Source organism: Pongo pygmaeus, chromosome 6 (assembly GCF_028885625.2).
Source record: "Pongo pygmaeus isolate AG05252 chromosome 6, NHGRI_mPonPyg2-v2.0_pri, whole genome shotgun sequence".
Classification (NCBI taxonomy): domain Eukaryota; kingdom Metazoa; phylum Chordata; class Mammalia; order Primates; family Hominidae; genus Pongo; species Pongo pygmaeus.
This window is the reverse complement of record NC_072379.2, coordinates 26,516,010-26,532,445: the sequence shown is the minus strand read 5'-3', so window position 1 is coordinate 26,532,445 and position 16,436 is coordinate 26,516,010. Positions and strand designations below refer to the sequence as shown.

The 16,436-nt window shown below is 40.9% G+C and overlaps 1 protein-coding gene and 1 pseudogene across 4 annotated transcripts in view; both read right to left on the bottom strand.

The window, feature by feature from the left end:
- Positions 1-7,871: 7,871 nt before the first annotated feature.
- The window catches only part of LOC129040645 (zinc finger protein 736), a 49,073-nt gene continuing 40,508 nt past the window's right edge, over positions 7,872-16,436 (bottom strand). For all 4 annotated transcript variants that reach the window (XM_063668389.1, XM_054495406.2, XM_063668388.1 and 1 more), the window contains one exon: positions 7,872-16,436. In XM_063668389.1, coding sequence (XP_063524459.1) covers positions 15,379-16,436 — 1,058 coding nt within the window. In that variant the 3' untranslated portion in view covers positions 7,872-15,378.
- Positions 8,303-9,406, bottom strand: LOC129040657 (tripartite motif-containing protein 60-like; annotated as a pseudogene).

The following is a 16,436-nucleotide window of genomic DNA, read 5'->3' as shown; positions in this document are numbered from 1 at the left end:
ATGGCAATATAGCTGTTTGCATCGGGTATGCTTCCCTTTATGGAGTCAAGCTCAACTTGCAGAGCCAATAAAAGCCCCTTGGAAAAACTGGCCTCATACCTCATCTACATAGTCCTTGTGCAGGGTTCCATTCCTGATCCGTGGTTAAGTAAAGAATGACACTTTCTGATAGGCCCAGGAGCCCCAAGTTTATCTGGGGACCACAAGAGGAGAGGATCACCCAACTCATAAGTATTTGATAGTACAAACCCATGGCTGGGCTTGACTTCAGAAAGTCCTATCTAAAATTTCTTGTGGAACAGAATTCCATCGAAGCCAATGTAAAAGACCTATGTAAAAATAATTATTCTTGCTGCACTTTATGCAAACAATCAGGTCAAGTATAAGACTAAAGTTTATTTCACAAATAACTCAGTCCTATCATGATTCGTTTTTAACAGAAAAGAGGACTGGATAAAGATTATGTTTCAAAACTTATTATACAATAGTCATTAAATTCTAAACTCATTAGTTTTGAGTTTTTGCCTACATTTTAGACCAACCCTGCTTATTCCTGTGAACCACCTGGCGATCTTCAACTGCAGCTCAGAAGAAACAAAAAGGGATGGGTAATGTAAAAATCTGGATTAATATTCTACTTCTGGGCAATTATTCTGCAAATCCTGCAGAGGGATGGAAATAAATAGGGTGCTCATCCCAATCTCAGCAAGCATTAACTATAGCCACTAGTTATCTGGGTGTGTCAAAAGACATTCTTTTCTCTCCCTTGTGGAAAGATGACTCAATACCACAGCTTCATTTCAGCATTCAGCTCATGATAAGGAGTCTATGCAATCCCGAGGCACATTTTTGTCCCAACCTCAATTCCAAGCTTCAAAATGAAGCCTTAGGAAAGAATACTGGATCTGAGAAATCCACAGGCAGATGATAATGGAGGTTAAAAGGCACAGTGCAGGGGAGCATGACTAATTCCAGCCGATTAAGCCAAGCCTCCCATTTCATAGATAAATATCATGCTAGGATCTGTGGAATAAATGAGGTCTAGTGAACTCCAGAACAACTGACAGCAGGGGAGATAGGATAAGAGCAAATATTTCCACCCCCCTAGGCCTCCCTGTTAACCAGGGTGGAAGCTGCTTGGACACTGATGGATGGCACCCTGTCACAATCACTGGGCACAGGGATACAAAGATGGAAGGGGAAAAGAGAACATTCTTTCTTCTATCTGTCAACATACCCGGGTATTTGCTAGGACGAAAAAGGAACCAGGGACACTTGCTCCTCTCTTTCTAGATAAGTAACCATTCATTCATCTTCAGTCTACACCCTTTTTGAATGCATCCTGAACCCTTGGGACTCCTTTGAAAACATGTTTTCCTTTTATCCCCTCTGTCTTCTCTTTACAGATAGGTAATCATGTCTTCATACTATGGGACGGTCCCCTCAGATGCATCCTTCAAGCTTGGAAGAATTAATTTTCCAAACCTTAGACTGGGTGGCTTAGGATTGGACTCAAGACAAAAGAACTCAGAAGCCTGACATGCTGGCAAAAGGGTAAAAGGTTTTTTTTCTTTTCTTCCCCAGTTGGGCTTTTGGTCTCCCTCTCCCTATGCAAACTGGTAAAAGACCTTGGAATTTTTGAGCTTTCCTTGCCACCCGCCCCTTGTTTCGTTTTAATACATGTTTTTTAATAACCCAGTTTGATTCTTCCCACCTTCAGGCTACCAAACTTCAAAGAGTCACACAACCAGAGCCTTGGACAATGGCCCCTTTCACAGGGAACGCTTAGATAGGCCTCTTAGGGAGATCTGACTGCCATTTTTCCAAAACAGTGCCCCCTGTCAGCAGGAAGCAGTTAAAAGTGGTTTTCGTTCTCATCTTTATTTTGATTCTAACAGCAGTTAGACATACTTCTTTAGAGAGGGAAATAACAGAGTTAGAAAACAGCCAAGGGTCCTGGGTGAAACCCCATCTTCAAGCCTAAAACAGCCTAAAAAATCAGACTGCTGGTCCCAGATGAAGCCTGCCTTTTTCTAACTGATTCTCTCTGAATAATGTCCACCTGCACACTGGGGGAAGGGAGTGGAGCCATGGAAAGTTTACCCCTTGTGCAGGGAGGAGGAGCCTGGCCTCTTCAGTTTCTGTGTGATGGTCTGGTGTTCACCAATCTAGGAGGTGGGGGCCTTTAAACAGGACTCCCACTCACTTTGTCTTTCTGGTTTTTAACCCAATCAACTCTACTCCTCATCCTTCAGAGTGTCTCTGAGCCTAATCTTTCCTAGTCATGTGATAAGAACCCAATTTTGCTGAAGGAAAGTTCTGCAACATAAAGATTTGGAACCCTCATTTAAGATAAGCTTAGTATATGCATGTGGGTCTCTTTCTGGCTTCTATCTGTTTCAACATTTTTCTGTCTTTATGCCAACACCACAGTATTTTGATCACTGTAAATTTGCAATATATTTTTAAACAAAAAAAGAATTATGCCTCTGAGTTTAATATTTATTTCCAGGTTGTTTGGCTACTTGTGGTTTTCTTGAGTGTTTATAGAAATTATAGGGCAGTATTTTGGTGGCTCACTGCTGTGATCTCAGAACTTTGGGAAGCCAAGGCAGGTGGATTGCTTGAGCCCAGGAGTTTGAGACCAGCTTGGGCAATATGGTGAAACTCTGTCTCTACAAAAAATACAAAAACTTGCTGAGCCTGGTGGCATGCACCTGCAGGCCCAGTTACTTGTAAGGCTGAGGTGAGAAAATCAATTGAGCTTGAGAGGTCAAGGCTACACTGAGCCGTGATTATGACACTGCACTGCAGCCTGGGTGACACAGCTAAATATTGACTCAAACATTTTAGAATATTTTAATACTTCTGCAAAAAGTACCATTGGTTTTTTTGAAAGAGATCTCATTGATTTGTAGATCATTTCAAATACCATTAACGTCTAAAGAAACTTGCATGTTCTAACTCTTGAAAAATAGTATGCTAAAGAATTTGTCAAGTTTTCATATATATGCAGGCAAGCTAGTTTTCTTTTGGCTTTTAACTTCCAGTTATATTTCATTGTAGTCAGAAATAATACTTTTTATGATTACCATTTGTTTATGCTAAAACTTGCATTCTAGCTTAGAAGTTTGCCTATCTTAGAATATGTGCCATATGCAATTAGAAATATTATTTATTATGCTATTGTTGGGTGAAATGTTTTGTAGATTATTCCCAGGTCTTATTTTTCTTTTTAACCTTTTATTTCTCTCTGCATTTGCCTTTATTTTCTCTTTTTTATTTACTTTCTTTTCTATTAATTTTATTTCTATTTTTCTTTTTTCTCATTACATTCTCTTAATTTCAGATTTTCTAGAATTTTTCTTGTTTGTCATGTTTTAATTTATTTCCATTCATATCCCATTATTTTTCTCCATGTTTCTTTTTTCATTTTTCTCTCATTCTTAAAATTTTCTTATTTTATTGCAAATTATTGCATGTTTACTTCTTTTGTTTTTATTGTATTTATTATCTTCATCTTCATTTTATTTTCACTGATCTTAATTACATTTGTTTTTCTTTATTTTAGTTTGTCCTTACTATTTTTCAATTACTTTAAATTTATTTTTAAATTTTATTTTCTTTCTCTTGATTTCATTTGTTTCACTTTATTTTTCTGTATTTTGCTTTGTAAAACAGAAGGGATGAGCTATTTTAGATTGGCCTAGCCATAGTGGTCAAGACTCGTTTGCTGAGGCTCTCTGGCAGCCACTCTACCCCAGGAGTCTCCAACCTAGGGTATAGTCAGGGCCTCCTAGGAAGATTGCTAAGATCCCTCGGCAGATCTTTCATTGTTACAGGCCCATCTAGCATTCAGCGTCATGGGCCATTTCTGCTGCTTTCTGAAGCCCCCTGGAAGCCCTAGTGTTGCCAGGCCAAGACCCTGACTGCCTCTTTGTGTCCCAATGGATCCCCCACACATAATCCAGGGCACTGACTTCTTTCCCAGGAGAGGGCCACACCCACTCCACTGCACCAGGGCATGTCTGGACCATATGTGTGTCTTTCCTTTGTTATAAAAGAATTTTTTTGTTTTTTGAGATGGAGTCTTGCTCTGTCACCCAGGGTGGAGTGCAGTGATGTGATCTCAGCTCACTGCAACCTGCAACCTGCGCCTCCCGGGTTCAAGTGATTTTCCTGCCTCAGCCTCCCAAGTAGCTGGGATTACAGGTGTCTGCCACCACACCCAGCTAACTTTTTTTTTTTTTTTTTTTTTGTATTTTTAGTAGAGACAGGATTTCACCATGTTGGCCAGGCTGGTTTCGAACTCCTGACCTCAGGTGATCCACCCGCCTCAGCCTCCACAAGTGCTAGGATTACACGTGTGAGCCACTGTGCCCAGTTGAGAAAAAAAAAAATTTTTTTAACTTGACATGTAACTGACTTATTATGAAAATGTCAGCCTTATGGGTAGATACACATGCAAATATGTGCAAAAATGCTAATCATGTGAGAAAATGAATATTTCTACATTGTATTTAATGATTTCATAGGGTTGCTATTTTACCCTTTCCTGTCTTTCTATGTTCAATGGGAAAATCCTCAGTGAAGACTCCTCAGTATGACAGACAAAATGTTGTGCAATCTAATCCCTGATAGATGCAGTGAAGTAACTTCTGGTTTTCATTCGGAGCTCTCACAGCTAGGATTAAAAACTCTTAGTTGCAAACTCACATGATGAGGAGTTATAGTATGCTGTCCTCGTCTGCACATTGTCTGCCGTCATAATTTTTTCAACTTGCCAAGGGAAAAAGTGGGAAATTGTTTCCCTCAGACCTACTCATCTCCCTTTCATAGGTTTTCAGGTTGTGTATTGTCCAGATTGCTTAGAAGCTCATGATCACAGAGGTCATATTTGTCAAGAGAAAGCTTTATTGCAGGATTAAGTGAAGGTGTTTACCACTCAGGGCCTACGGTTCCTCCAGAGGCAGGATGAACTTAAAAATCATTCCTGAATCCAGAAAGTAATGACAGAAGTTGGGGGCTGCCCACAGGAGAAAGAAAAATGCTCCCTTTTGCTTTCCAAGTGGTCACTACTTATTCTGGCATTAATCATGCTTCTGACCACGATGTGTTTCTTAGTCATCTTTCTTGGTATTCCACTGATTGTGCATCTAAGGAAAAGAGGCCTGGATGAGAGTGGTAAAGAGAACAACTGCATCCTTCCATAGCTGATGCCTTGGTAAGCTTTGAAGCACACTGAGCAGAGTCTGAAATCCTTCCTCACTATGGGGTAAGTTGTGTCAAATTCGACTCCCATGGAAATGGCACCAGGTTCAAGATGTCAAAGAAGAGACTCAGAACCAGTGAATGAGATACGGAGTTTTACTGGGGACTTACATAGAGAGAAGGTCCAGTGTCAGTGGGCTTAGCAGGATAACTATGCCCACTTGCAAAAAGCATGCAGTTTGTATAGCATTTTTATTTAGTACTTTTTTCTGAACAACCTTTCACCTGTCAGACTTCATTTAACAAAAAAGGAATGGCCTCAATCCCGTGTGGCCTGTGTTCCACGCCACAGGATGGGACGGACCAGGGCTCAGATGTTCCTCATAAATAAAAAATAATCACGAGATTGGCTCCTACTAGACTTTTTAGCTTAAAATTGAACATTCAGAAGCATTTTTTTATACCTGGTCAGTCTCCAGGTATGCCCAAGTAAATACTGCCAGTTGCATCCATCATACAGGCTGGTTCAGGCAGTAGAGGTTCTTCTTCCCGAGACTCTAGATTCAAAAAAGTTTTTGCTTTTTCTTGAATCATTGGGTTGACAGTTTACTAAAAGGCCTGATGTGTGTGCACATTGCTGGTACAGTTGTCTAAGTCAATGAGATGGCTTCACTGTTGGTAGGGCCTGTTCCTGTTACAGGTGTGACTGGGTGTATACAGGCTGCTGAGGTGCCTCTTCTCTAGACTTTCACTGGACCATAACATTCTGGGGCCCCAGTTCCACTATTTTCCAAGGTGGGACATGCTGAACCAGACCCTGGAATTGTGGTTCAAGGTGACCAGGCTGAGGCTGCTCTTTAAAAGGCAGAACTGCCAGGTCTGTCTTATTTTCCTTGTCACTCTAATGTATCTTTTGGTATGGAGACCAGAATAGAGTCTGTGACAGCCCTCCTGCTAGGGTTGGTACTATTTATACATGACTCTTAAGTGTCAAGGTAGGTTGAGAGACCTTTCTTCCTGGCACAGCCTGAGTAGGCTAGAGCACTATGACCCTTAATGCTTGGTTCAGGCAGTCTTCAGAGGAATTTTAAAAACCATAGGATGTGGGAGGCAGAGAAAGAGCTGGTACAAATGACAAGTTGCAGGTGAAATAATTGGAGGCAGGAAGAGAATGGGACCTGCTTGGGACAGTACACACACTGCCTGGGTGCAGCTGAACAGTCAAGCCAGTTTTCTGATTTGGGCCTTGAGCAGTGGGATTAACAGGCCCACTTCTGCTCTGGCCTGGGTCCTAAACACTTTGGTTCTAGAACCAAATGTGAATTCTGGACTCAGGAATTCCAGTTGGGTTTCACAGGCCAGTGGAGTGAGGAGGCCCAGGTGGACCCACAAAAGTGGCTGTGGGTAGGCTTACCACACATGACTGGTTGCTTTTATGCCTACAGTCACAGGAGAGTTCTTCTTCCCCAAAGGCAAGCCCAGGGAGATCTGAGGCTCATGGGAGCAAGTGAAGAAAAAAGGTGATGCCTCAGCCCAGTGCTTTTGCCCCTCCTGGCTTGTGGCTTTGGGGGCTCACACTGCTCATCAGAAAAATGGGCAATGAAAGCCTCTCAGTGACTGGCTGCTTATCCCTTTTACCAGACCACTGCACAGTGCTCACTCTGCAGCTCCAGGTACAGCCTGTGCTTCAAAAAGCTGGGGGATCTCTGGGCTGAGTTCAGGGCCCTGAGGTTTCTCCCCCTCAGGGACTCCTCCTGTCTACCCCTCTGTGCCCACCTGACAGCTCACCATGTCTGCTGTATGCTACCCTTATTGCATGCTCTTTCCAAGCCCATGTCTCCCTGGGTTAGCTTGGGGCACATGCTCACTGAAGCCCAGGTGGCCTGACCATCTTTCCTCCAATGTACAGCCTCAGACAGGTGCCACCCAGGTTTTCTCCTAGAATGTGATCTCAGGGGATTGCAGTAGCACATTCCGCTCTAACTTATTGACTAGTTAATCAATAAGTCACTTAATGTGCCAAGATGGGTGTGGGCCTTGACACCCTTGATCTCCTTCCTCTAGTGGGGCTGCACTGGCGGTTGCCATCCTGATTTCTTGGTGGAAAAAGCTAGCAGGTGATGCAGGACTCAAGGGCCAGGGACACGACAGAGCACCTTGGCTGGCCTCACCCAGGGCCCTCTGAGGCTCCTGCAGGCAGGAGGGCTCCATGGAGCCCCAGACCCCTTTTCTAGGATGGTGCCCACAGCCCCTTCCTGGACCTTCAAGAAGGGCCTACTCTTTCTGCAACCTGTACCTACTGGTCTCTAGAAGATGAGCATTCATATGTCTTTGTGGACATGGCCTTCTGCTTCATTTCCGTAAGAAATGCCTAGGGAATCCTGGGCCTGTGCTGGAGGTTCTCTAAGTGCCAAAGTCAGTAAGAATCTCAAGAATATAATTAATAGTATTTTCTGCACATTACTATCTCAGGGTTACTTTTGCCCAAAAATGTGTAAAAACAAATATTAAGATTTTTATCCTTTACATTATCTTAATTAGGTCATCATACAAACCTTTTATTTTCCTCCCAATCACTGAATTTTTGTTTTCTTCTTTGTTCAAATTGTTACCTGCTTTAGAAGCAAAAACTTAAAAAAAAAAATGCTACACAAATACTAACAGGTAACAGCAATTTATTTAAAATGTAATTAGATTTCTTAAATAAGTAAATAATTTAAGTAAACTTAGTTTATATTACTTGTATAAATTATTTTACATATTATCCTCAATCTTAAAACAAAATTTAGCTAGGTATGCAATTCAAAATTGATAAGATTTTTTAAAATAGGCAACTTAAAAACATTTTATTGGACAAGTTGGGTAATATTAATTCTCAAATATTTTATCTTAGAAATCAACACACTTGACAATTGATATTCATAGTATCTATGAAAGCGACATTCTGAATGTGCTTGTATACTTGCCAAAAATTTAAGAGAAAAAAATCTATTCTGGCCGTCAGTAGTAAAACTTAAAGATTAAAGAAGTAAGATTAAACTTACTGGCTAAATTACCCACAAAAACTGAAATAGATTCATTTACTTGTTCTTTATCTTTCAGCATCTGATAATGAACAGATTTGAAGACGTTCAGAATCTGCTTCAGTATAGAAACAAGGCCAAACAGCTCTTGTGAAAGAATCATTAAAATATACAGAACAAACCTATCATTTATATTACTTTAAAAAATCACCCAATTCATAGTCCAAAAGAATACCAATCTTACTGGATTTTACTACTGGCAGAAGGTGGGTTTTCTTAGGACCTGATGCAGCATAACCACTCTTATATATCATCCAATTGCCCCCAAATCAACCCAGAACTGAAGGCTGATCCTGCCAGGTTCTAAGAAGACAATCTTGACACACACCTAATTTTCATTTAGACTTGTTTCCTACCTCTACCTTCCAGTAATGTCTGTCAGAACTACACTTCTGAGAGCCCAGGAAAGCAGGGCAGAAATAAAATCTCCTTGGGTTATAACATACGTTTGGTTTTGTTCTTCCATCACACAGCTTTTCTATCCTCGGAGACAGTTAAGTTGAGGATGTGCTGTGTCAAGATCTAAAATCAAGGACAGGCGCGGTGGCTCACATGTGTATTCCCAGCATTTTGGAAGGCTGAGGTGGGTGGATCATGAGGTCAGGAGATCAAGACCATCCTGGCTAACATGGTGAAACCCCATCCCTACTAAAAATACAAAAAATTAGCTGGGCCTGGTGGCGGGCACCAGTAGTCTCAGCTATTCGGGAAGGTGAGACAAGAGAATTGCTTGAACCTGGGAGGCGGAGGTTGCAGTGAGCCGAGATCACGCCACTGCACACCAGCTTGGGTGACAGAGCGAGACTCCATCTCAAAAAAAGAAAAAAAAAAGATCTAGAATTAAATCTACTTGAAATGGCTTGATAGTTCTGTCTAAGCCAGAATATAGAGGAGGAAGACTAAAACCATATTTTATATTTTGTTAATGTATATGAAAAGAGTTCAGGGCATTTTAGGTTTCGATACCTGTGGTGCATACTCTTAACATCTGTCAGCAATTCCAGGTTTGACTGCATAGAATTGGCCTCTACCTCCCCCCGTAGATGTTTAAATGTAGAAACATAATCTGAAAATTTTACAAGGTTTTCACTTAGTTTTGCTAAAATGTCCATCTCTTCATCTTGTTTCAATTGTGAGTCAATTGTGTGGCATGGGTACAATTATGCTCTCTTCATATGCAGAATTAATGTCATTTTTTTTTACTATAGATATTTTCCATTTTTCACCTGAGACCACAGGCTAATTTCAAAAATATTTACTTCTAATTATGTAGCTTCTATTACATAGCTAGTATTGTCTTTGTTTACTTCATGTATATGCCAAAAAGACCTCATGACTTATGAAACGTTCAACTGTTTACTTAAATTGGCCCAATAAATTTAATAGACTCGATTATGTCAATTTTATAAAGTAAAATGAACAGTAACTAAACAAAAATTGGATTAAATAGCATTCTCTAATTGAAACAAAATATAAAATATACTAAATAACATACAATACATGCGCTATGAAATTACTCATGTGAAAATTATTTTGTGAACACCATTAAATTTTATCAAAGTCACTTTCATAATCTCTGAGGGGATTATACAAAGAATGTTTTATGAAATTAGATGAAAAGAAAATTATGTATTATGTCTATGGTGAGCAACAGGCAAACAGACAAACAACAAAAAAAGAGAATTTGCACATGATTCTAAGCCAGGAGCAATAACACTTTAGATAAATGAATTTAATACACAGCAGAGAAAACAGATTTGCTTTCAAAATCTTTGAAGTTTCTGTTTGATGGTAAGTGATCAACACTTGTAAAATTATCTGTTTCATTCTAATATTTTTCTTTTCTTCTCAAAGTAGGTATACAACCATAAACAAATATGATTACTTTCTCTATAAATCTGTTACACCTGAAGTTTATTTTACAGTGATATATCTATACATTTAAATCCATGTAAACCAAAACTAAAGGTCTGTATGTGTTTAGCAGACCAGAGAAGTCATGTTCAACAGAAAAAAGTAGGATAAAATTTTATAAATAGTTGTTCAGAATTCAGAAACATATAGCTCCAATTATACTCATAACCTTCGTTACAACCATCATAATAACCTGTAGTTACAAGAAAACAAAAATGTAAGTTGTAGAAACCATATTCTCTAAATTATTTTAAGTTAAAGACCACTGACAAAGGGATCACTAGAGATGTTAGTCCACTGTCACCAAATAGCATATTGTTACCTACAACCTTGGGTTAAGATGGGATAAATTAATATCAGTGGCAAGATACACATTCAATGTAAAATAGCCTTAACACAATAACAACAATTTTGGTTTATTAAAACAAATTAAGTTCACACATTGTCATTAAAAAGGCATTTTGAAATTCACTGTATTTTAATTACCTTAGTTTGCAAATGGTAAGGCAATTTCCTTCTAAAATTCAAATTGTTTCTCTTACTAAGCAGATTATTATCCTGATCACTTACCACACTCTTATCATCCTGTCACTTACGATACTGCTGTAAACTAACTGCTAAGTGGCCTTTCCACTTAGAATTTCTTCATGTATCTTAGGTTTCAGTTTACTTAATCTTCCATGGAAAAGTATATAAATCTGTCCATCTAATATAGAAGAACCTCTCATAACTCTGGTGCAGCAACCATTGACCATGTTCTTTCACATAAATTCTAGAAATGAAGACATAGCATCAAATGTAAGAGTTAAATTACATCAAAATTTGCTTTTGAAAAATATTGAATCCTTTTAATATAAAAAAGTAGGTTCCCTTTAGAGAAAAGTGATCGAGATTGCTGACTAGAAGCAGCTAGACTGTGTAGTTCTCATAGACAGGAATGCAAGGTATACATAAATACAGCACCTGCAAATGAAACATCCAGGTACTTGCATTGGGAATAATCAAAGAAACAACTTACGGAGAATGGAGTAAAGCAAGGCAGGACAATGGGCCACCGGGGAACAACATGGAGCCAAGGGAACCTCCCCACCCAGTAAAGCAGTGAGTGCATGTGTAACCCTAGAAACCCATGATTCTCCCACAGATCTCTGCAACCTTCAGGTGAGGACATACCCCCATGAACCCACTTCACCAAGGCCTTCAGTTTAACACACAGAGCTACATGGAGCCTCAGCAGAGCAGCCGCTTAGGCCTGCGCAGATTCAAGAGCCTTAGATACTGGCTTTCCAGGCTTCCCAGAAAAAGTAGGTGCAACTCGAGCAAAGCAGGTTACACCCCTGAACATACCCATAGGAAAGAGGCAGAATCCAGGGGGCTGATAGTGATGGTCTGTAGGATCCACTTCAACAATGCCTCACACGGTAAGATCTACTGGCTTAGATTCCAGCCAACCATTGGTAGCAGCACTGTACCTCCCTGGGATGGAGCTACCAGAAAGAGGAGTGGGCCACCATCTTTGCTGCTTGGGCAACTTAGCCATTCCAGCCTTCGGGCTTTGAAGAGCCCAAGCTGACCGGGGGGCGGAAAGGATCTCCTAGCACAGTACAAGTGCTCTAAAAAGACATGGCCAGACTGCCTGTTAAGGCAGGTCCCCCGTTTCATTTCTTCTCACTGGGAAGTACTTCCCAATGAGGGTCTCCAGCTACCACCACCAGCGCTCTTTGGTTGATGGAGTTTTGAAACTTCTTTGGGATACAGTTCCTAGAGGGAGGAGTGAGCTGCCATTTTTGCTGTTTGTGTGAGTTAGCTGTTCCAGCCTTCTGGCTTTGGAGAATCCAAATAAACTAGGGGTGGAAGTGGTACCTCTGAACAGCAGAGCTGTCCTACAAAAATATAGCTAGACTGCTTCCTTAAGTGGGTCCCCAATCATGTTTTCCTCACTGGGTAGGACCTTCAACAGGGGCTTCCAGCTACCTCCTACAGGTGTTTTTGTGCTGGAAACAGGTCTATACCTCCCCCTGGGATGGCGCTCCCAGAGAAAAGGGCATGCTGCCATTGTTGCTGTTTTGCAGCATTCAGTGGTGATAACTTCCAGTACTGGAATATCTGAGGTGACTAGAAACTGCAGTGGACACCCAGCATACTGCAGCAGCCCTTCAGAAGTGGTCAGACTGTTACGTGAGTGCCTGTTCTCATATATTCTCACGAGGCAGGTTCTCCAGGCCCGGGCCACTAGCCAATCATTGCCAGACCTATTGAGCCAGTAGCAACTTAGCAACTCCCTGGACAGAGCCTCCAGGGGCCTCTGCAGTACAACTGTCCTTGCTACCCTCAGACTAATAAAAAATCCAAAACCCTAAGTGCCTTATTCACACCTCAAACTGCAGTTTACCCAAGGAGAGGAAGCCAGCCCATCCTCCATGGGTCCCACAAACTACCCACTGCTCCTCAGCAGACAGTAAACCCCTAACTTGGCCAAAAGTAGAGATCCTCCATCCTGGGCTGGCTGCACTGAGTAATTGCTGACCTACATCTCTCTGAGATGCAGCCCCCAGAAGACAAGCAAAGAGATAAGGCAGCAAGCCAGCTCATGTGGTGGCCAGAGGGTTTGGTGCAAGAGCATCTGTAGTAAAGTGTGGCCAGTGATGGCCACTTCTCTAGGCTCAACTTTCTCCCATAAGAGACTTTAACCCTAGGGGAACTGTTGGGCCTAATTTCTGCAGGATGGTCTTGCAAATCAGAAGAAGCTGATCCAACTGAGTACTCCTTGGTCTGCTGGCCTCTCCCAGGGACCCAGTCTGGCCACAGCTGCTTACAGGGCAGTCTCAGGTACCTAGAAGCTCATACCAGAGCATCTGCACTGGAGGGATATGCCTGACTCATGAAGAGCTCCAGCAAGGCAGCCCCTATGACTGCACCAGCCCACATTTCTTCCCCCTACTGCAGCTTCCTGCGACACCATGGCAACTCCCGATATTTCTTTGCTGGCACATGTCTGCAAAGGCAGGTTTGGCTTTGCTTGCCCCACCAGCAAACGGGAATGCAATATGCCCCGCCACCCCCAGCAACTGCCATTGTAGATGAAACTTTGGTGGGTAGAGAGCCAGAAAACTCCACCCCTGCCTTTGTGCTAACACTGTGCGGAGAACAGGGTATCCTCCCACACTCTGAACAATCACTCCTTCTTGGGGGCCACAGAGAAGGCATCAAAACCTTTACTGGCCAGTATCCTGCCCCAAGCCAACACCACCTTTAGTGCAACAGCACACAGTCTCCAGCAGGTATCCCCCACTCCCCTCCCAGATGCTTTGCTCCTGTCACTGAGGTGAATACCAAAAGACAGGCAGAAACCCCATATCCATTAGCACTCTGCTCCAGCTATGGCACCTTAGTCCCACAAAATCGCAAACTCCAAATCTCAAGGAGCCAGAGAACACAGCTGGGGCTCAAAACAAGTCCCCCGGAGTTACAGTATGCAGCCTCTGAGTTGTGAGCTGAGCATTGCCCACCCACCACCACCACCAAACAAAACAAAACAAAAAAAACCTCCCAGGAACAAAGGCTGTTGGCTGCATCCATCTTATACCACAATCAAATACTCAAGACCATCAAATAGGATTAAAAAGAAAAAGCCCACTCAAAGGTCAGCAACCTCAAAGATATGCCCACAAAGATAAGACAAAATCAGTGCAAAGATAAAAACACAAAAAGCCAGAGTGGACTTCTTTCATCCAAATGACCAAATTACGTTTCCAGCAAGGCCTAAGATGACAGAAGTAGAATTCAGAATATGGGTAGAAACAAACTTCACTGAGTTACAAAAGTAAGTTGCAACCCAATGCAAGGAAGGAAAAAAAATTGCAGGAACTGACGGAAAAAACAGCCAGTCTGGAGAAAAAATGTGGCCAACCTGATAGAACTGAAAAACACAATATAAAACCTTTATAATGTAATCACAAATATTAACAGCAGAATAGGCCAAGCAGAGGAAAGAATCTCAGAGCTTCAAGACTGGCTTTCTGAAATGAGACAGACAAGAATAGTGAAAAATGAATAAAGAGGAATGAACAAAACCTCTAAGAAATATGGGATTATGTAAAGAAACCAAATCTATGATGCAAGAGATTGCCTGAAAGTGATGGGGAGAATGAAAACAACTTGAAATACGTATTTCAGGATAACATCCATGAGAACTTCCCCAACCTAGAGAGGCCAACATTCAAATGCAGGAAATATGGAGAACCCCAGTAAGATACCCCATGAGAAGTTCATCCTCAAGACACATAATCATGAGATTCTCCAGGGTCAAAATGAAAGAAAAAATAAGTTAAAGGCAGCTAGAGAGAAAGGCCAGGTCACCTCTAAAAAGAAACTCATCAGGAAAACAACGAATCTTTCAGCTGAAATCCTACAAGTCAAAAGAGATTAGGGGCCAATATTCAACATTCTTAAAAAAAGAATTCCAACACAGAATTTCATATCTGACCCAAGGTAAGCTTCAGAAGTAAAAAATATATATGATCCTATTCAGATAAGCAAATGCTGAGAAAATCTGTTACCACAGGATCTGTCTTAAAAGAGCTTCTGAAGAAAGCATTAAATAAGAAAAAGACTATTACCAGCCACTACAAAAGCACACTAAAGTATACAAACTGCGGACACTATAAAGCAACCACAGAAACAAATGTGCAAAATAGCCAGCTAAGATCCTAATAACAGAATCCAATCCACACATATGAATACTAACCTTAAATGTAAATGGGCTAAATACCCAAATTAAAACACAGATGGCAAGCTGAAAAAAGAATCAAGATCTAATGGTATGCTTTAATCGAGACACCCATCTCAAATAAGCTCAAAATAAAGGGAAAAAGAAAAGCCTACCAAGCAAATAGAAAACAGGAAAAGAAGCAGGGGTTGCAATCCTAGTTTCTGACAAAACAGACTTGAAATTAACATAGATTAAAAAAAAAAAAAGGGCATTACATAAAAGCAAAGGGCTATATATGCACCCAACATATAAGCAACCAGATTATAAAGTAAGTCCTTAAAGACCCTCTAAGATGATAAATGTTCTTCCACTGTCATTACATTTATACTGCATTTGTTCAGTATTAAATTTCAGATGTTGAACACAGTATGAGGACTTGGTAAAGGCTTTTCCACATTTTTAACACTTGTGGAGCTTCTCTCTAGTATGAATTCTCTTATGTCTGATGAGGTGTGAGAACCAGCTCGATGCTTTGCCACATTCTTCACATCTGTAGGGTTTCTCTCCAGTGTGAATTCTCTTATGATTAGTCAGGTCTGAGAAGCACTTAAAGGTTTTGCCGCATTCTTCACATTTGTAAGGTCTCTCTTCCATATGAATTCTCTTGTGGTTAAAAAGGGTTGAGGAGCGGGTAAAGGCTTTGCCACATTCTTCACAGATGTAGGGTTTCTCTCCAGTATGAATTCTCTTATGTTTACTAAGGGCCGAGAACCACTTAAAAGCTTTTCCACATTCATTACATTTGTAGGGTTTGTCTCCAGTATGAATTATCTTATGTTTAGCAAGGTCTGAGAACCACCTATAGGCTTTGTTACATTCTTCACATTTGTAGGGTTTCTCTCCAGTATGAATTCTCTTATGATTAGTAAGGTCTGAGAAGCACTTAAAGGCTTTGCCACATTCTTCACATTTGTAGGGTCTGTCTCCAGTATGATTTCTCTTGTGTTTAACAAGGGTTGAGGAGCAGGTAAAAGTTTTGCCACATCCTTCACATTTGTAAGGTTTCTCTCCAGTATGAACTCTCTTATGTTCAGTAAGGTTTGAAAACTTTTTAAAGGCTTTGCCACATTCTTCACATTTGTAGCATCTCTCTGCAGTATGAATTTTCTTATGTCTAGTAAAATCTGAGAACAACCTACAGTCTTTGCCACATTCTTCACATTTGTAGCATTTCTCTCTGCTAAAAATGTCTTTACGTTCAGTGAACATTGAGCACAACTGAAAAGCTCTGCCACATTTATTACACTGACAGGTTTTGCTATGGGTAGTTGACAAACATTGATGAAGGCCATTGTAACTGCTTTTCTGCCCCTTGCAATTACCCACACTTTGGTAGTCTTTCTTTAAATGTAAATTATTAAGGTCACAGCTTCCATATTTTCTCAGAATCACTTTTTGAAATGAATCTTTTATGTCATGATCCGGCAATATCTCTGCAGTAAAATGAAAAGAGCCAG